Below are 21,330 nucleotides of genomic sequence, written 5' to 3'. Positions count from 1 at the left end.
TTCTTCCTGTCTCCGGCACAGCGGCACCAGCACTGGAGGCCTGGGGGTTTTATTGGGGTTGTGTGTGTCCCCTAAACCCTGCAGACAGATTTAGCCCCACCCAGGCAAGGTGGGGGGCCCAGCCCCACATGAGACCCCACATCTCTGAGAAGGGCTGCAATGGGATCACTCCCCATCCCTGTGGAGGGACATTGGAATAGGGACATTGAGGATGTGGGGCTCCACTCTTGAGGGATTGAGGGAGGGGGAATGGGTACTGCTGGCCCCCAACACCCACCAGCACCCCCTGACAAGGAAGGAGCCACTTTTCAAGATTCTCCTTGCAGACAAACAGCAGGAAAAGGCAGGACAGACACCCTGGGGGTGCATTTTACCCCCTCCCCATCCCCTCTCCCACCTTTAACTCTGGCAGAAGGTTTGCTCCACCAGAAGCTGGCCAGAGTGACCCTGGCACCATCACCCCCCGCTGTGACAGCATCACCCCCTGCCCCTTCCTGCCCCTGGCCAGGGAGGGGAACTGAAGAGAGAAGAGCTGAGAAAAAGCAGTGCAGAGCCAGCCCTTCCCACTGCTGCTCCCCCCGGCATCCCCCTTCCCCTCCTGACCGCAAAAAGCCAACATCTCCCAGCGCCCCTCCAGCCAGGGGATGGGAATGTGGAAGCAATTGCACTTGGCAAGGCAGCAACAGTGAGTCAAAAACAGTTGTTTGGCTTGTCAGCCACCCAGGCCCTGCAGCACTCTTGTTTTCCTTTGCCTGCCTTAACCCCTTCCAGCCCCACACACGGCTCCCAGCAGGACCCAGAGCCCCCAGCCCCGCTGTGGAGAGGAGAGGGGAGATGAGGAGAAGGTTCCTGGCACAGCCTGCCTGTCCTGCTTCCCAGAAATGGGAGAATGGGCAATTCTCTGGCAGGAAAACCTGCAGGGAGAGGGTGCACTGAACCTGCCGTGGTGCTGGGAGCTGCTGTGGGGCACAGGGACATATGCCAAGGCCACCAGGTGGTCCTGGAGCATCCCACCCAGGATCCCAGGAGATGCAGAGAGCTCCTTGTCCCTGCCACAGATCATCCCAGGTGCTCCTTGGCGGGCTGAGGGGACATGGCCACGTGTGCTGGGGACTCTGTGCCACCCCAGGGTGGTCAGACCCCCCGGGCAGTGCCAGCCTGGTGGCACTGGGTGATTTAAAGCACAGCAGGCCCCATCCCATTTACAGCAGTTTAGCACATCCCAGGCTGCTTCCCACTGGCTCCTCCAGCCCCTTCCCTGGCAGTGAGGCCAGGAACACATCCAGAGCCACCACGGGCTGCAGCAGGGGCTCTGCTCCAGGCCCAGGTCACCCCAAAATGGGGGTCCCACACTGCTGGGACCCCCCACTCATCCAGGCTGCCACCAATTTGGGGCAGAGAAGGGGGACACCAGGATCCATCCATCCCTTCCTCACCATGGAGGGACAGCCACAGGGGTCAGGGTATGGGTCAGGGTATCCCTCTGGGCATCCAGCCAGGCCCCAGAGCTCACCATTCCCCCCAGATTGGTCCCAGAGAACACAAGCATGAGGAGAGAGGCCAAGGATGGGGATTCTCCCTCTCTCCACTGGGAATAACCCCAGTGCACCCCTCCAGCACCAGGGAACCAGTGCCACGGGATGGCTGGGGAAGAGTTAAACCCTCTGGAGCACATGGAAGGGGAGGAAAAGCAGAGGGCAAGGCTGAGCCCGCCGGGAGAGACAAAGCGAGATGCAGGAGCCAAGAGATGAAGGCGAGGATGTGATAAGAGGGGGAGCGGGGTGTGTGCACTGGAGCGAGGGAAGGGGAGGAGGAGGAGGAGAGGTGGGTGATGACCAAAGTCATTGAACATTTTTTGGCACGCCTACCCCCGAGTATCCTGGCCGTTGGCCCAGCTCGGAGCTGAACTTAAACAAACTCCTGTTGCAGCCATCTGCTTGATTTTAAAATAAATCAAACAATCTGTTGAGCCGTGGGTGATCAAATTTCCATCTGTGCGGACGCCTGCTCGCCTCCTCGGAGCCTCCGCTTGCCTCTACCAGCCAAACACTCCTGGCAGCATGTGGCCTCCCTAATTCCTCCAGGAAAGGGAGAAACCGGACCTCCCCCTGCACCCCGGCCCCCTCCCGGCCCTTCCCCGCCACCCTCCTAACTCAAACCAAGTGCTATTTTTACAGCCGCCCACCAAACAGAGACATAGGGCTGAACAGGAGGAAAACGGGGCTGCAGGGGAAGATCCCCAGAGGGATTGAGCTGCTCCACTGCCGCCCACGCTGGGGGGGATTCCTCATCCTGTCTCCATCCATCCCACGGATCTGAGGGAATGGGAAGGGAAAGGGCAGCAGCTGCTGGCCCCGGTGGTGGTGGCTGCGGTGCAGAGGCCAGAAATAGCAGCTGTGAGGGCAGTGCTGTGTGGCTGTCCCCAGGACAGGGACACCGGGCACGCTGTCACCTCCAGGTGCCTGAGGGTGCCAAGCTCGCAGCCAGCCTGCCCAGGCAGCCTGCTGGCCCTTCAAGTCCACCCAAAATCATCTCATCCTGAAGGTTTTCCTTCTCCTTTGGGAGCAGAGAACCCAAAGTGGGGGGGGGGCAGCACTATTTGGGTTTTGTCCCAAGGTCCCCAAAGGTGGCATCTCCCTCCTCCTGTGTCTCTTTGCATCCTGAAAGACCCCTGCTCGCCTGGGGGAGCAGCACCCATGATATCCATGGCCCCAAAGCCCCTCTGAGGGGTCAGTCCCTTGTCTGTCAGTCCTGCCCAAGCCAAGGACAAAGCCCTGCTGGCATCACCCCGAGGTCACCGTCCTTCCCTGGAGCCCTTCCTTCCGCTCCGAGCAGAGGGCACCGGGCACAGGGCCAGCACAGCCAGAACTAGGGCAGCAAGGGGTGGGGAAAAAAACACAGCAAAAGGACTAAATGATGAGCAAAGAGGGAGGAAATTGTTATGAATGAAGGAGAAGGAGCAAGAATGGGTAAAGGATGGAGCCTGATTTGGGGTCACCAGACCCCAGCAGCTCCAGTGGGGAAGGTCAGGGTGAGAGCACAGACTGTCTGTGCATGGGAAAGGGAGGAAGGACATGACAGCAGGATTTATTCCTCCTCCAGGGCTTCAGTTATGGGGGTGACTCTTCCTGAAGGTCCCCATGGCATGGTGGAAGCAGCAGCAAGGAGAAGGAGGTGCCCAGCACCCACCAGAGCCCTGCCAGGAGCCCAAGCCAGCGGCTGCGGAACAAACCTCACCCCTGTGGGATATTGCCAAGCCAAGAGCTGTCCTGGCCAGCCCAGGGCCAGCCTGGCCAAGCCACTCACTGCTGGAAAGAACAGGGAACAGGGAGCAGGGTGGCCCCCACCCTGCTGCAGCCTCAAATGCTTCCCAGTGCCAGCTTTTGGGAGGGGTTGTGCAGCCCCAAGCACACAGCATGCAGCACCCGGGCTCCAGGATGCAGGATCAGCATGAGAACAGGGAGATCAGCGAGGGAAAAAAGCCCTGGAATGAGTGATACAGCAGCTTGGGTGATCCCAGTGCCACAAGGGAACAGCCCCTCAGGACAAAATCTGCTCCTGGGGATCCACATCCCTGAGCCGAGATGGGGAGGTCCCTCCAAATGCTCCTTATGGAGTGAAATCCAAGCAGAGCCCTGACAGGATGCACAGCAGGGAGCAGGTTACACAGTACAAGCAATAGTGAGAAGAGGAGAAAAAAAAAAAAAAAAAAAAAAACCAAGCCCCTTTTTGGAAGAGGAAAGGGCTGACAGGACCTGGCTGAGAAGCAGGAGAAAGCCCAGATTTCCCAGTTACTGTGCAGATGTTCTGGACTGAAAACAGAAGACGGCAGGAGCGAATTCATCTCTCCCTCCAGAGACGCCGCAGCCGGAGCATCTGGACTCTGTCTGCAGGCAGCAGGGCCGGCTCCCCCCGCTCCCTGGGAGCCCCACACCGGGGCCAGCAGTGACAACCCAGCCCTGTCCCCACACCGGGTTGACCTTGGCACCGCTGCCTCCGGGGAAAACTGAAAGGCCTTGTCTTTGCAGTGTTTTCATGCCGGGTTAACTCCTGCTGCCTGCTCCAAGAGCTGGGGGGAGCGGTGGGGAGGAGAAAATGTGGCTGGTTTAGCTGTGAGGACAAGGAGGAGGGCAGGAGACATCCATCCATATATATATATATATATATATATATATATATATATAAATACACACTTATTCCTGGCCAGGAGAATATCTGGAATCATCAGCACTTGATCATCACTCGATGTAAAGCTTCACGGCCAAACAGAGTCAGCCCCTTTCCAGAAACATGCTGGAAGCAGCTGGAAGATGATGGTGGCAATTTGCTGTGTGCCCCACGCCCTCAGCTGTCTGTGTGTCCCTCCCTCCCAAGTCTGTCTGTTCCACCAAGGCTGCAAAACACTGAGCGAGAGCCACATGTCCTGGCTGTCACCAGAATGTTCCCAGCTCCAAGGTCCCTCCCTGGTGTCCCCAGGGACGGAGGTGGCTGCTGGTGGCCCCTCAGATCCGTCAGATGACGCAGTCTCCATTTCCAAGGAGGGGCAAAGCTGGGAAGGACAATTAAAACCATTTTGGAGGGTCAGCTGGGAAAACTCCCCGTGCATGGAGTTTGGCAGAGTCTGGGCTGTGCCATGGGATGCAAATCCTGCAGGGATGGGCACCCAAAATAGGAATCTCCAGCCCCCAAACAGCAGGTGCTGGGGACATACTGGGTGACAGCAGACACAGCCTCGAGGGGGTCACAGAGGGGCTGGAAGCCTGGGAGCAGTCCAGACACCTGCCCTTTGGCCAGGGAAGGCAGCTGTCCATCCCAAACCAAGGGGGGGATGCCCCTGGGTGTGAGGTAGCCACCACCCCTCTCCCACCAGGACCTTCCCTCTCATCCCAGCTGGGTCTCAGCCTTGTTTCAGCTCTAAAGTGGAAGAAAAAAATTCACTGGGAGAAAGCAAACCAGTCCCTGCAAGCCCTCCTACCCTCTTCACATCCCTCATGGAGGTGCTAGGACCCTCCCCATTCATTCCTGGTCAAAGCCAGCCCCAAAACTCAGCTGCCCTACCCTGCCAGGACCCGGCTCTTCCAGGATACCAGGGCAGGTAATGCTGTGGCCAAGTCTGCCACAGAAGAAGCCAGTAGGAAGAGGCAGCACCAGGGCAGAAGGCAATCTCCTGAATTTGTGTGCCCAGGGTTATGGAATAACCCTCAGTAAATACTGCAGCAAGTCCCTGTGCCACCGGGAATGGCCCATCCAGCACCGGGGCTTGGATATGGCCACCAAAACACATCGTGTTGGGAATTCTCTGCATGGAGGGAGCTCCTACACCTGCCCCACCACAGCACGGACACCCCAGCCCCATCCTGGCATGGGATGGGATGTATGGGATTTGATGGGACGTGAGGCAGCCCAGGGCAGCCTCAGGGCTGGCTCTGCCCCGGTGCAGGTCACGGCACGCCCGGCACAGGCACCTCTCTGGCAGGTTGGAGAGGGAAAGCCGGGGCAGCTGCTGCTCCAGGCACGCCAGCTCTGTGGGTAAACAGATGACTTCAGTCTCCTGAGAGCTACTAAAGCCCGGCAGCACTTGTGCTAACGTGGAAAAGGGGAGGAAAAGAAGGAAACTAAAGAGGGAGAAGCAGCGTCATACCCACGCCAGGCTGCAAAGCGCACCCAGGTAACGTCACCCTTCTCCCAAGCCCAGCCAAAAAATCCACCCTGCAGCCATCCCCTTCCACCCCTGCCCTGCTGCTGAAGATCCAGCATGGCAAAGGAGCCACACAGCAGCCAGAGCAGCTGCACGGGGCTGTTTATCCAGCCACGGCACAGCTCGGCTCACATGTGCCAGGGAGAGGCCGCAGCAGCTGCTCCCCCAGCACCGGGAGCAAACCACGACCTGCCCGCAGCAGCCTGGGCTGGGCATTGGAGCTCTGGCACCTTCCACACGGCCCGGGGATGGGAACCAGGCTGGGATAGCCGGGAGTGATGCCTCTGGCACAGGAGCAGCCCCGCAGTCCCCGCAGCGCGGCTGGCACGTGGCACTCTGCGGCACCACCAGGAGCCAAGGCACGCCCGAGGCACCGCTGCCACCCGCCTTGGCAGTGGGGACATGGGGCTGTCACGGCTCTGGGATGGGGCCCGGGGGAATCGTGCTGCTGGAAAGGCTCCCGCCGCCAGCTGCTCCCAGTGGAAGAGAGCCCGGCGTGGCTGGGAGGCTGCCACGGCCAGCCAGGCTCCTGCCCCGGCTCCCAGGGATGCTCCCACCTCGCCATCCCCATGGATGTGCTTTCAAGTCCCCACCCTGGCAGTCCCCAAGGAGGGCAGTGTTCCCCTGGCACAGCAGAGGGACATTGCCATGCTATCCCTTCCAGGCCAGGATGGCATTATGTGGCCTTTTGCTGCAGGGAGGAACATCTGGCCAGATGCTGCCCAGCAGCACAGGAGTGAAAGGTGCCACCAAGGAGTAAACAGAGCCCTCTCCACCTCAAAAACCAGCATGGGAACAGATCCAGGGCACCTACTGCAGCCAGAGAGGTGGTGTAAGCAGGCTCATGGCAAACCAGCTGTGCCCTGTGCCCCAAAACCTGCTCAGGAGATGGAGACAGCTCCTTACCACTCAAGGACAGTGACAGAGCTGTCAGGACAGGCCTCAGCTGGTATCCTGAGGGATGAAAAGCCAACTCCTGCCATTCCTTGATGTACTTGGAAAACCAGGCACCCACGCTGCTGTGCAGGGAAGTCCCTCCTCGCTGGGAAGCAGCCAAGGAGCATCCCAGGCTGCCCTCTGTGACTGAGCATCCCGGACGGCTGAGAAAAGCCAAGTGTCTGGACAAAACATCTGTCCGGCCGCAGCAGCCAGAGCCTCGTCCCGTTACCCCATCTCCCGACTTGGCTGCGACTCCAGGGGATGCTGCAGCAGTTGCAAAAGCATTTTCACTGCTTGGGGTGAGAGTGGAGCCGGTCCCTCTCCCCAGGGTGCCCACAGGGGGTGTTTTGGGGAGTGCAGTGCAGTGTCAGACCAGCATTTTTGGCAGGTGCCTGCTCAAGCTGCCAGTCCCTGCAGCGCTGCTGCTTTTGGGAAAGGCAGGGAGAAAGCAAAGAGCAGGGAGGGCAGGGTGAAAAATAAATATATAGCAGCCAGCTGGTGAGCTGTGGAGTCAGCACGAGGTCTGCAGGACACGGCGCTGGCAGCGGCGCGGGAGCCCTGGAATTTCGGACAGCTGGTCCAGCAAGGTCAGCCCGGCCAAAGCAAAGCCCCCAGTGCTGCTCCCCACAGCGCAGCTGAAGGACAAACACCTCCAGCTGGAAACCCCATGGGGGACAAGCCACCACCCCAGGGGGTGACTCTGACACAGGTGGGTGAGGATGAGGAGGGACAGCCAGGTGCGAGTTCCCACAGAGCAAAGCAGCCCTGACCTCGGCGCCAGGAGAAAACACATTTTCCCTGTGTTGTTTCTTTGTTTGCCATCTGGGAACACGATCCCCAGGGAGGCCGTGCCCCGAGACATGAAGTCATGTCATGATTATATTGCCACCTCCGTGCTGGGATTGAGATCTCACCCGAAAATGCCAGCCCGAGTCAGTGCTGGCTGCAGCAGCTGCTTTGCTGAACATGGGCCTCACTAAAAACAACTTTCACATGCTGCAAACTGCACAGATTTGTCCCAACAAAGTTGGCTTAAATTGGCCTGATTTTGCTCTGAATCTGCTGGAATTTGTGACGGCAAAAATTTCCACAGGCACAGGTAGAACCACCAAAACCAACCCAAGCTGGAAGCCAAAAGATTGAGATGAGTAAGACCAGCTCTGCTCCTTATTTAAGGGATGAGGAGAAGCCAAATGCAGCCTGTGCCACCCCTCTGGAGCCCACACATGATGTCTGGGCTGGGGACACAGAGGTGCCATCAGCTTGGCCAAAAAAGCAGCACCACCCAAAACACTGCCAGTGTATCCCAGAAGGTTTTTGATTTCCTTTGAAATCCATAAAAGATGCAAAGAAGGCAGAGGTGCCTGAGGTTTTTCCTACACAGGTCTTTTAATTATTGTGCTGCAGTGCACCCAAATATCCCATAATTTGCCCTGGTGCAATGCAGGAGGAGGGCTCAGGCATCACTCCCCGCCTTCTGGGTTTGCTTTTCTGGCATCCAGGAGCTTTGGCTGCCGCTCAGCATCAGTGGGACAAGGTTTAGTGGAGAACACAAGAACTCTTTGATTTTTGCCCAAAACCCTTTTTGAAAGCCAAAAGGAAAGTACCCACCAACAGCTGTCAGCTCGACGCAGTGATTTGGAAATGCAGCCATGACCTTTGGAGCTGGGAACCTGCAGAAGGGGCCAAACCTCCAGCTGAGCCAACAGCGCTGCTGGCAATTAGTAAATACAGTGAACTCAGCCCCCGGGGCTTGACTGTGCACAGCCCCACACAGCCAGCCCCAGGTGTGCTCTGAAAAGTGGGAATGGGGCATGGAAAACACCATGTGATTCCCAGAAAGCGGCCTGAGGACAAGGCTGGGAGAGGCAGTGGAATCCAGCTGCTCCCGAGGAGGAGCACGATGCCAACACCTCCACAGCATCGTGCAACACCAAAGGAAACTGAGCACAGAACCACAGGTTTGTTTAGGTTGGAAAAGCCCTCCAAGATCATGGAGTCCAACTGTTCCCTCAGCACTGCCAAGGCCAGCAGGGACCATGTCCCCAAGGGCCACACCTTTTAGATCCCTCAAGGAATGGCGACTCCACCACTGCCTTGGGCAGCTGTGCCAGAGCTTGATGATTCTCTCAGTGGAGAAATTTTCCTTAAAATTCAACCTGAGCCTCTCCTGGGCCAGCCTGAGGCTGTTCCTTCTGCTCCTGTCCCTGTTCCCTGGGAGCAGAGCCCGACCCCCCCGGCTGTCCCCTCCTGTCAGGGAGTTGTGCAGAGCCAGGAGGTCCCTCCTGAGCCTCCTTTTCTCCAGGCTCAGCCCCTTCCCAGCTCCCTCAGCCTCTCCTGGGGCTCCAAACCCTTCCCCAGCTCTGCTGCCCCAATGTTGAGCCCTGGGGACACTAATGGTGACCGGCCACCAATGGGATGTGTCTCCATTCCCTGCCACTCTCCGGGCCCAGCACCCAGACAATTTGTACCCACTAACAGCAACCCATCCAAGCCATGAGTAGCCAGTTTCTCATTAAATGCTATGGGAAATGCTGCCAAAGCCTCACTAAAGTCCACACAGACAACAGCCCTCACCCACTGAGGGGTCACCTTGTCACAGGACATCGAGGGGTGACAAGGACCTGCCATTCATGAACTCGTGTGGGCTGGGCAAACCTGATCACTTGGTTGTCCTGAACAGCTGTGCTTGAGTTATGGTAGGATTTGAGAGCTTTCCAGACACCTGGAAGTATTTCCAAAAAGTTGTATTTAAGAGGAAAAAAAAAAAAAAAACAACAGAGTACCTCAAGAGGAGTCACTTTTACAGGTACGTAAGTGCAGAGAGAGCAGTGGAAGGTGAAGATGGGAACAGCTGGAAGAACAGGGGAAGCTTTTCCTGGTGAACACAGGACACTGAGAATGCCAGGCTGAGGACAAGCACCCCTTGAGCTAGGAATGCATCACCTCACCCCTGTGGAGAGGGCTGGAAAGCCTGGGGGTGACTTGAGAAGGCACAGCCAGCCAGGAACAGGTCACTGTCACCTCTGGGAAACAATCAAATCTGGGCATTTTGTGGTTCATTCAAAGCCATCACTCCCAACAGCAACTGCCTGAGGAACCAGCTCCTCCCGGGATGGATCCACATCCCAGTGGGATACACAGGCAATTTATCCAGATCAGCAGGAGGAGATTTCCCACCTGGATACCCCAAACTCAGAGCCCTGCACCAATAAGTGCACTGATCTACACAGCTTCCCCTTGTAAAGAGAGAGAAAATCCATTTTCACCGTGCACATCTGGGGACCAAGGGTGACAAGCCAAAGGATGCTCAAGCCAGGTGCTCTTTTCTACACCCAGCATTGCCATTTTTTCTTGGAGAGGAGACCCCAAACTCGCCCTACGAGTGCCAAGCACAGCAGGGTTCTGCAGAGCTCACCTCCAGGAGATCCTCCTCCAGCAGGGAGAACTTCAGGCACCTCCACACCTCCACAGAGCATCGCTTGTTCCGCTGCTCCCCACCACCAAACCAGCAGCAGAGGCACCACCCATCCAAAATATCAGTGGCTCCTCCCTCCTGACAAGCCTCAGACATGGGGGTCCCTCATCAGCACCTCCACACTGGCACAGAGAGGACCTCAGCCCCATCCTGATCTTGCTGTCCTGCTAAAAAAGGGAGATGTGGGGATTTCTGGTGGCTTTTGGGGTATTGACCTCAAGCTTTGAGCCATTTGTGTCAACCCTACACAGGCAGGACAGCAGCAAACCACAGCTGTGTGCAGGGGGGTGTGAAAAAGCAAGTGCAGTCCAAAAATGAAGTTGAAGAGCTGAAAGGAGAACTGGGGAGATGATTTTAACTGCTCAGGTTCATTCCCTCCAGCCTGGTCCCATCAGAACAGGGGACCTGGGCGTCACACAAGAGTGAAAGGCTCATCTGGGGTGACTTTCAGCAGCAAGCGTGGCTGAACAAGGGTACAGCTAAATTAACCAAGTGCCCTACCCAAGCTTTAAGCCGTGTTTTAAATAACCTTGACATCTGTGAGGTCTTAGTCTGCTGGAAAGCATGTGGAGACAGGGAGGGAAAATGCACCAGGACTTTCTGGCCAGCCAGAGTCCCCACCAGGACATGGCAGAGCCCGGCCACTGTGTCCCCAGGCAGCTCTGCTGTGCCTCCTGCCACTCAGCCCCTTAATTTGCTCATTAGCAAACCCAGGAACAAGAGGAGGAATTCAATAGTGTCCCTTCCCTGGGACACACTCTGTGTCCTTGTGGGAGTTGAGGATTGAGGCCAGTGGGGACAAGGACTGAAAAATTCTGGGATCTGAGGGGGTCACTAAGGAACCCCACAGGAGGCACCCAGAGCATTCCATCCCTGCTGGAACAGAAGTGCTGTCCATAATGTCCCCATCAGGTGGCCTGGGGACACCAAGGGTGGCCTGACAAAGCAGCTGGGGACATGCAGATGATGCCCCTCTCACCAGCTGCACCCAACTGGGCTGTGCTGGGGCACTCCAGCATCACCCCTGGATCAGCACCACAGGTTTGCTCACCTTGCAAATGCCACCAGACCCGTGACCACATGGGCATAACAACCCACCCAGCAAACGTGAAAATAAACCTCCTGCATCCACAAATGACCCAAAATTATGTCAGGACTGTCCAGCTCAGGCTGACAGACCCTGGGGGAAACCCCCCAACAGCAGCAGCTTCCAGAGGATTCCCAGCACTGGTGCCAACAGAACCTCCCATGCCATCCTGGCACCCTCCAGGTGAATGCAGCTCCTGCCTGGTGGCTTTCCAAGCAGTGTCCCCCCTTCAGTTCAGGAGCCAGCACAGCTGAAGGGGAAATTATGTTTGTAAGCAGCCAAGGGAGAGAGATGGGAGAGAAAAGGAGCGCTGTCTTGGAAGGGCTGGTTTACATTTCTAAAGAAAATGCCAGTGCCTCAGAGAGCTGCAGGGTTCTGGCTATGGATGGAGCTGAAAGGCTTTGAAAGTGACCTGGGGGATTTGGGATGTTGGCATTTGACAGAGGCCAGCCTGGGGCCTGGTTTGGTGATACAGAGCGGTGGCTCTGGAGAGCTCCCAAAGGCTGGAAATTTGGGGGGTAAGAAGCTGTTATTTCCCCATCCCATAAGAAAGACAAGCTTGGGAGGAATAAACTTTTGCTCTGCCATGTGCTTATGAGGTGATGCCCCCAAAGCAACCTTGGAAACCCCAGGGGGAGCCACAGAAAGGAGCAATGGGGGAATCTGACAGCACCTGGGCGATGACACTCAGGACATCCTTCAGGGTTTGCAGGGCTTTTGGGGAGCCCTCACTGCAGGATAACCAGAGCAGCACCCAGCCCTGTGCTCACCCAACAGGGCTTCTCCAAGGGAAATCCCTTCATTAAGGCACCTTGTAAAACTCAGGATAAATTGGGAAGTTTCCTACAGAGCCCATGAGCTCCTTCCAGCTTCCCAAGGATGCTCCCTCTGAGGGCAGGCCTCCCACCCCTCTGGCACCTCTGAGCACTCTTGATGACAAGCAGGACAAGATTGGGATTTCCTCTGTCCTGGCTCCCACCTCCCTCCTGAGAAGCTGCCAACAACACGGACACTTCTGGAACAGGACAGGTCTTGGCTCTTCCCACCTCCTGGAAGGATTTTTATCTGCTCCTTCACAGCTTGACAGCTCCAAAAGTTCATTGCTAAAGGCACCCCATCCATTAACACACACATCCCCAGGAACCAGACCCAAAAAAGAAGAAGAGCATCCATCTATGTCACCACTCCAAACTCCTGGATTCCAGAGGTGAGGAAGCGCTGGGATAGGAGGGATGGGGTCTGGGCCAGCTGCCTTACCTTGGGGAGGAGAGATGAGGGTGCCACTGCCAGCAGCTCTGGTGGGGTCATGCTCTTTCCAGCCAACACCACAGCCCCACACTCAGCACAGGCACCGATGGTCAGTTGCTTCCCATCGTCCACCAGCAGGCTGTTGGCCACTCTCAGGGTGTAGAGGAACACGGGCAGCCTGGCCACCTGAACCGCTTTTAATCCAAGGCATCTCTTCTTCTCCTGCCGGCAGAAGAAGCAGACGAAGGTCTCCACTTTGTACTGCCGGGACCAGGCGCTGCTGGGGTGGTGAGAGTTCCTGCCCTCGTGCTGCAGCCATTGGCCCAGCAGGTCGTGGTAGCACAGGATGCAGGTGGCCACCAGCCCGGTGGAATCGGCCGGTCTGGCCCGTGGGGCTGGCGGGTAGACGGTCAAGAAGGGGAAAAATGGTTCCTTCTCCCCAAATCTCCCCGGAGGGTTGACATTGAGCTGGAACTCTTTGCCAGCTCCCAGCTCGGCCCCGCAGATGTAGCAGACAGAGGTGGGACCGGCCTTGATGACAGCGGGGTGACCGGCGAGGTCACCGGCGGAGAAGACCTGGTGGTACCTGCCCAGGAAACTCTGCACGGAGGAGATGAGCTCCTCGTTGTGACAGGCCCTGTACATGGCCCACAGGTCCTGCAGCACCCCGAAGCACTTGCGGCAGCTGCTGACCTCCCAGTGCTTGTTGAGCCCCTTGGCGCCGGGCGGGCAGGGCAGGAGGCTGAGGAAGGGGAAATGCATGGTGCTCTTGGCGTTGCCGTTGGTGATTTTGGCCGCCACCGGCCTCGCCTCCTTGCCGCACTCCTCCCCGCAGAGGTAACAAGCCTCGGGCACGGGCGGGATGCCCAAACCATCCTCTTTCACCCCTCGGCGGCCCTTGCTGGGCATGGCCCCGGCGCTGAGGGGCACCACGTAGAGCCGCTGCAGCACGGGCACGTTGGCCAGCTCGAAGCTTTGCCACTGCTGCATGAGGGAGGCGAAGCAGCAGGGACACACCAGGGTGCTGCCGGTGGGGGACAGCGGCTGGGCTCCCGCCGGGGGGCTGTGCAGCCACAGGAACGGGAAGAAAGGTGCCGGCGAGTTTTTCTCCTGTTTCTGTACGTGGACTCGGTGCTGGGCTCCGGGTGCCAAGGGGCTGCCGCAGATGTAGCAGGCGGTGCCCTGTGCCCAAGCGGGCCGCTCGCTGCCTTCCTCCTCCTCCTCCTCCTCCTCGCTGGTGATGTTGATCTCGCTGTCCGAGGAGCAGCAGGGGGGTCCCCGCTCGCCCCCCGCCGCCGGGGGGGCCCGACCCGCTCCGCCCGCCCCCTCGGGCTCTGAGAGCGGCTCAGCCTCGGAGAGCTCAGAGAGCTCAGAGCCGGCTGCCGGCCCTTCCTCCTCCTCCTCCTCTTCCTCCTCCTCCTCCTCCTCCTCCGTGTGGCCGGGGGCTCTGCGCGGCGGCGCGGCAGGGTCCCAGCCCGAGGCCCCCCGGCGCAGCCCGGCTCCCCCCGCCGCCGCCGCCGCCGCCGCCGCCTCGCACTGATGGGGCCGCTTGAGCCAGTACATGCGCTTCTCCACCGGCGTGCGGCTGCGCTCGAAGGAGTCCCACTGCTCGCCCAGGAAGCAGCGGCACACGGCGCAGACCAGGGCGCAACCCTCCGCCGAGACGGCGCGGGCTCCGGGCGCCGGCTCCTGGTGCTGCAGGAAGGGGAAGAAGGGCCGGTGGTCGCGGGGGGGTCGCACTTGAAGCTTGAGCTCTTTGCCGCGGCTGATGCCGCCGCCGCAGATGAAGCAGCAGAGCGGGGGCGCCGGGGGTTGAGCTGCCCCGGGGCCGCCCCCACCCGCTGCTGCTGCTGCCGCTGTTTCTCCGGCCGCCAGCGCGGCCATCAGCCGCTGCTTGCGGGAGAGCGGCGCCGCCGCTGCTGCCCCCGGCCCCGCCGCCGCCCCCGGCCCCGCCGCGCTCATCGCCGCCCCCGGCTCATCCCGCGGCTCCGCCGGACACGCAGGCTCGGGGGGCGGGTTTGCAGAGCGCTCCCCCCCCTCCGCCCGCCTCCTCCCGCCGGGGGAAGGCAGCGAGAAAGGAAAAAAAAAAATTATAATGAAACAGCGGCAACAAGCAAAAAAAAAAAAAAAGAATTAAAAAAAAAAAAAAAAAAGCGGCTCTCAACAGCAACAAAATATCCACGAGAACAGCAACAAAAATAAACCCGGGATAAAAGTTCGGTGCGAAAGTTTGGGTCCCGGCGGCGGCGCGGAGGAAGGGCGGCTGCCCGCCGCCTCCCGGCCCCGGCGCCCCCGGCCCGGCTCCTCCCCGGCCCCCCCGCCACGACCTGCCCGCCCGGGGGGGCCCGGAGGGAGGAACGAGCCGCTGCCACCCCCCGCCCTCCCCTCCCGCCCTCCCTCCAGCCTGGACCCCACGGGGGAGGGACGTGGGGATTCACAAAGCCGCCCCCCGAGGGGGTTTGATGACCGGCCCCACTCCCCTGTCACACTGTCCCCACCCGCCGCCCCCTGACCGCACCACGGCGCTTTGTGCGGCTCCCACTCCCCAAAGCCACCGCGTCCCTCTTCACTCCGGCCCTTCCCTGCCCTTTCCAGCCGTTAACTCGGTGTCCCGACCACCTCCCCCCGCGGTAATTTATTTCCCGTTTTAAAACTCCTGCCGCTGTTCCAGTTCAATACCAGATTCTATTTCCCGCTCGCTCCTAAAATGCTGCATGGCTTTTGCCACTCACTGGTAAATAGCTGATGCGTTCCCAGGCGGAGCTGGCGGCGTTTCAGCGGCGCAGGCAATAATCCCGGTGTATCCTTACCTGCCTCGCAGCCCGCGATAAGATTTAGTGCTTGGAAAGCACTTTGCTGTCCTTGGACAATAGGCACCGCGGAAGCTCAGACTGTACCCAGGGCCAGCCTCAATTAAACCTGACTGATTAACCACCCAAGCGGCTCGTCAGCGTGCCCACCGGCTCGGCACGGCTCTGACCATTAAATAAATATATTAGAAGCTGGAAGGGGGATTATTTAATTTTTTTTTTCTTTTTTAAACAGTTATTTTAGGAGGAAGCCTGCTCCCAGCAGTGCTGTGGAGTTTGAGTTCAACGGTGAGTGGCTGCAATATCCCAGGTGCTGTCCTTGCAAATCTCCCTGAGCTCAGGAGGGTGCAGAATGAAACCTGAAGAGGCAAGGTCAGTGGTTGGGTAGGACACAGGGACACAGGGACAGCAGGGTGAATGCCTGAGCCACGTGCCAGCACACCCAGATGATGCACAGAAACCACATTGTCCTTTACTCCTCATCACTCCTCGGGCCACCCCGTCTGGGTCCCCCTTGGGCTGAGCAGGCCTCGGTGTCACCTCCCACCCGCACTGCTGGTGACAGCGTCCGGTGCTCCCCGAGCAACTGGCCCTGAGATCAAACAGATTGTGTGACATCAGCTGGAGCGCGGGCAGGGGCAGGAGGGCTCTTCAGGGACCCGGATCCAGTTTCCACGCAGATGGCTCCGGTAGTAAAGGAGCAGGGGGTGGGAGGCAACACACAAAGCGGGAATACGATACTTTGGGAGAACTGGCTCCACGGGGCTTTTTCAGGGGTTTCCAGAAGACAGCAGGGCCTCGTTATATTTTATTTATTTATAGGGCTGATGTGGTGGCTGCTCTATGCACCGAGGGCAGCGGGAACGCCGCGTGTCGGGGTGGACATGACTCAGATGCTCTTTAAAGACCCACAGGGTGTCTCGGTGTCACCCCTTTTCCCGGATGGAAAGGGGCCACTGGGCCGGATGGGATCCCTGACCCCGGGCGGCAGCACCGGATCTGGGAATGCCTCAGCCCTGTTGCCCAGCTGGAGCTCCCCTGGGATCTGTGGCCACCAGCTCGGCCCACCCTTCGAGCGCAGCCGACAGATGCTCTCCCGCCTGCTCCGCAGATGGGGCGAGAAAACAACGCGCCGTATTCAAAGTCCGCGGCTCAGCAGGGCCAAACCCCCTTCCCCACCCTGCCCTGAAACACCAACCCCCCCGTGCCCCTCTCCAGAGTCACCACGAGCCCCCAGCTCCCCCCTTCACCCCACACCCCACCGGGACACGGCCTCAGAGCAGCTCCCCAGGCCTTGGCTTAGCCAGGACAGAGCAGCTCATTTATCATCCTGTGCCGCCCCGGCCCTGCGGTCGCTGTTTGCAACAGAGAAGCTGGGAGGGAGAGAAAATTTCTCAAGTCGGCCTCGGTAAGAACTGAAAACACATGCCCTGGCGGCAAACGCGTCCCCCGGGGCGCGCGGGGATCAAGGCGAGCCTAGCGCAGGATTTTCCACCGCGGCTCCCGCCGGCGCTCAGCCCCTCCTGCCAGAGCTGGAGTTCCACAGCCACCCAGGGCCTGCTGACAGCCAGGTCTGCTCCTCCCAGCCCAGCACTGTGAGGGATGCAGAGCAGGATGGCTCCTCGTGGGCTCTGGGTGGCTGTTATCCTGCTGTCCCCTTGCTCAAAGACAAGCCCCGGGGACAGATGTCTCTTATAAGGTGGAGGACAGGCCCTGTGTTGCATCAGGACTCAGCACCAGCTGTGTGAGGTGCTGTGATCAGCCTGGTGGGGCAGGGGGTCTCCCCCAGCTTGTACAGGGCAGGGGGCCAGCATGGAAGCATGAGCAGCCCACAGGGTGCTGGGTCAATCCCTATCCCCATCCTTATCCCCATTCCCATTACTGTCCCTATCCTCATTTCCATCCCCATTCCTGCCTCAATTCCTCCATCCATCCCCACTGCCCAGCCCCAACCTTATCTTTATTCTCATCGCCATCTTCATTCCTGTTTCCATTCCTGTGACTGCCCCATCACCATCCATATCCTGATACCCCTTTCTTTTTCCACTTCTGTCCCACCTCATCCTTATCCTCCCCCTCATTCCCATGTTCATCCTCATCCCCATTTCTATCCCTATCTCCCTCCCCATCCTCATCCTTATCCCATCTTATCCCCATCCCCATCTCTGTCCCTATCCCAGTCCCCTTTGCCCTTGGGGCCCTGCAGGACAGGCCCCAGCAGCACCCATCCCCTGGCACCCCAAGGAGCAGGCACGTGTGGCAGATCCCACATCCCTGGGAGCAGGAGGTTAATATGGAAATTACCAACTGCTTATTCCTTCCAGCTGTTGCTGTGAGTCATCAAGTGCCTTAAAGAGCATTTCAAACAACACAGTGCCTTCGAGACAGCGTGACTGCTGCCCCAGCCACCCCCTCTGGATAATCCTCGGCATGGCCTGGTGTTTGAAAAGGGAATATTTCTCCAAGGAGGCAATTCCCAGTTCTGCCAGGGAGGCAGAACAGCCGCTGCCTCCTCGGCGCCGGTCCAGGCTCCCACCTCAGCCCGTGGGCTCCTGGAATCCTGCTGGAGAGCAAAGCCAGGCAGGGGAGGGCACTGGGAAAGGCAGCCCAGCCTTGTCATCATCTCTGCTCAAAATCCAGCAGGGAGGTGACCTAAATGCCACCACGCAACCAGTATGGGTGACAACCCCCTTGCTGTGCCACCTGGGGAAACTGAGGCACAGAGCAACCAGTGTGAGCTCCACAGTGTCACCTGCCCGGAGTGAAGGTGGCAAAGTGGCTGCCACAGGACACTGGGACACTGGCCTGGGGTTCAGTGGCCTTGAACTCTGCACTCAAAAGCTGTATTTATCTCAGCAAACTTTTATTTCCTTTATTTATTTATTTATTTTTAAGGCTGATCTCTGCACTCAGTTGGTGCTGATTTTTCAGATGGGAAAGATAGGGCTGGTTTGTGGAAATAGTCAGGATATATCCCTTATCTGCTGCTTCAACCTTTCTTTGAACTTCTGGACTGACTTCATTGATTTTTTCTATTTTTTTTTCCCTCTGGAAAAGCCCAGGCAGTTTTTTTCTGCTGCTTGCAAACAATTTTCCCCCAGTCCTTCTCGTGGCTGTGCAGGTGAGTCAAGGATGCTCCCGGCCAAGATCCCAGCTGGTGTGAGCAGGAACATCTGCCTCTGCACAGCAGGGAGTCTGGAATCAAAGAATAATGACCCAAGGAAAGCTGTGCACAGGTGACAGGAGCTGTGACACCAGTGGAGGGGAAGGGGACATGGACATCCCGTGCTGGAATCACTGAGTGAGGGTGCAGGGAATCCTGAGGGAAGGATGCTGCTGGGATGGTCCTCACCAAGCAGGAAGGAGGAAGGTGACTCTGAGGAGAGGAAGGGACCACTGACTGCCACCACAGCCCTCTGGGGACACTCTCTGCTCTGCCGGGCACTTCCAGACAGGCTGCAGTAAAGAATCTTCTCCTCCTGTGACAGCCAGAGGACGAAGCCATGTGGGGACACATTCAGTGCCTGGTGTGGTGGTCACAGCACTGATCCCAACCAGGACCCTCAGGAGCATCCTGTGAGTCCATGAATATAAAAGGGACAATCCAGCACCCTCAGTCCATGCCCCAAATCCCTCTGTGGGCACCAAGTGTTGACCTCATGCTGTTTCTCCTGCTCACCCTCACTAGGACCCCATTCCCCCCATGTCCCCATATCCTCTGAGGCAAGAGGGAGCCACGTCCCCTGCAAGGCACAAGGGCCCAGTTGCTGGTTGTGGGGGTTTTTTTTATAAGGTTTTATTATATTTTTTTTAAGAGATTTTTTTTTTCTTTTCCTTTCCAGGGCGAGCAGCTCCGCAAATGCCAAGTGCTGATGCCAAAGGGCCGTGTCAACAAAGAAGAATGAGTGTGGCTGTTAGAGGCTGCTATTAAAAAAGGGTGGAGAGGAGAGGGAGAAGGGGGGGGGGTGAAAAAGAGAAGAAAAGGTTTGTCACTGCAAATAATAACAGTTTGCAGAGCAGTAAAAATCCGGGAGCAGCAGCAGCGGGACCCCTGCAGCACCCTTGGGTGCTGGCACCAAGCAGGGACTCCTCACCCTGAGTCTTCCCAGAGCACAAACCCTTCCCAGCGACTTGGCATCCCCTGCGGGCAGCACAAAGTGTTTTTCAAGCTCCAAGGGTTTTCCAAGCCTGCTGTGTTCCTGCTTGGCCTCCAGGCCCTGCTGCAGGGAGCCACAGCAGGGCCGGGCATGGCAGCGGCTCCCGGGGACGGGGCGGGGTCGGGGTCCTGCCCCCTGAGTGCCAGGAGCTATTTCTAGGCAAGCCCTGGCTGCTGCCCAGTGGGATGGGAGGGAAGGAACCTCTCACATGATTCTGAAGATGCAAAGGGAAGACGCGGTCTCTGGTTTCAGCTTTCTATTCCCAGCCCCTTATTCACCAGTCAAGGATGGATCTGCCCCGCGGGGCAGCCACGGGAGCTGGGGATGGATCCGGGGATGGAGTCGAGCACCCTCATCCCCCTGGGAGGCAGGTGGAGCTTAAAGCTCCTGCCCAGATGAAAATCCCCCTTGGCACTGCCTCTCCTCTCCTGCTGGGATGTCAAACCCAAGTGGGTGTAGGGGATGCTCAAGTGACACCACTTGGGAGAAGACAAATCAGGCAGAGGAAGAGGTAGATAAAGCCTAAATCTTACTCCAAAATCCAGAGTGAAAGTACTTCTGAGGATAATCCACCAGTTCACTTCATTTTGACTTGTCCAAAAATATTCTTGCTTACTATTTTTGGTCTGTGGTCTGTCCTTAGCCCTGATTTTATTCCCACATCACCTTTCATTCCCACCTTTCCCTTGCCACAACCATCCTCTGTGCTCATCTCAAAAGCAATGGCAGAAGGCAAACCTCTGGAAGAGCCTGATTTTTCAAGTATCCTCTCTCTCACACGCCCCCCCCCCCAAAAAAAAAAAAAAAAAAAAAAAAAAAGAGAAAACCTCGGTCAAAATTGAGATGTTCCCACAGAAATTGGTATTTCCCGATGGAAAAACATTCCATCAGCAAAATGCTGACCTGCTCCGGTTACAGCCTGGTCATGGCGATGAGGCAAAGCAGCTGGAAAAGGAATTAGAAGGGAGCTGGGGAAGCTGCAGACCTTCACTGCATCCTCAAATCCTGCTCCTTCCCTCTGCTTCCCGCTGCTGCTATGGGGATGTGCCAGGAGGAGCCAAGCTGCCAGCACAGCACCCAGGGGTGGGTGTCACCAACCCTGTGGCACCCCAGGGTGGCTCAGTAGGGTTGTGACCACCCATAGTCGCTGCTCCCCCCTAAAGCCAACTGGAGCTGGGATGAGCCAAAGGTGCCAGATGTTCCCAAGGATGGAGCTCTGCAAACAGCCCCAGCCCAGCCTGTGCTCCTCAGGGGGAATATCTGACTGGATTTAGTGAGCTGGGGGATGAGATCAGAAGAACAAGCGATGGGAGCTCAGCAGGTTCACCCCCAGGGCTGGAGATCAAGGGCTGCCTCCAGTGTCTTCCCTCTAGGAATTGGTGGAAGAGCTTGTTTGGGAGGTTCTCCTGTGCCTTGGGGTGGCCAAGCAATGGATGGGGATTGGTTTTGGTTTTTTCTGAAGGCAGGTTGGTAAGGGCAGGCTGGAACAGGTCAGGAATCAATGGAACAGATCAGGAATCAATGGAACAGGTCAGGAATCAATGGCACACATCAAGAATCAATGGAACACATCAGGAGTCAATGGCACACATCAGGAATCAATGGCACACATCAGGAATCAGTGTCCCCTTGTGCAGCCAAAGGGTGAGAAGAGAAGCTCCTGTGTTGGAGAGATTTTTGTTGGCAATAACGGGACAGAAACCCGTGATCACGTAGAAGTCAGAGCAGCCCGTGAAGGGTCCAGGCCCACCATGGCAAGTACAGGTGCCTGGGAAAGGTGCCACCATCCAGGTGAGACAGGCACTCACCTCTGTCACCCTCCCCACAAGGCACTGGAACCCCTCAGCCGTGATGGACACATCCCTTGAGACACAGAGTGCAGCTGTCACACCTGGGGAAACTGAGGCAAGGAA

General features: G+C 57.9%; 1 protein-coding gene across 4 annotated transcripts in view; it reads right to left on the bottom strand.

The window, feature by feature from the left end:
* GSE1 (Gse1 coiled-coil protein) overlaps nucleotides 1-15,265 on the bottom strand; it is a 102,178-nt gene extending 86,913 nt beyond the window's left edge. The window contains exons 1-2 of one of the 4 annotated variants that reach the window (XM_083869965.1): nucleotides 15,183-15,197; nucleotides 12,460-12,672 (exon numbers count right to left, since the gene is read on the bottom strand). In XM_083869965.1, coding sequence (XP_083726091.1) covers nucleotides 12,460-12,510 — 51 coding nt within the window. In that variant the 5' untranslated portion in view covers nucleotides 12,511-12,672; nucleotides 15,183-15,197. Of the gene's footprint in view, nucleotides 1-12,459 lie in introns of all 4 variants that reach the window. The other 3 variants (XM_083869967.1, XM_083869963.1, XM_083869964.1) reach the window with 3 other exon arrangements.
* Nucleotides 15,266-21,330: the final 6,065 nt, after the last annotated feature.

Source organism: Zosterops lateralis, assembly GCF_965231275.1.
Source record: "Zosterops lateralis genome assembly, chromosome: 12".
NCBI classification, from domain to species: domain Eukaryota; kingdom Metazoa; phylum Chordata; class Aves; order Passeriformes; family Zosteropidae; genus Zosterops; species Zosterops lateralis.
This window is presented reverse-complemented; position numbering and strand designations above follow the sequence as displayed.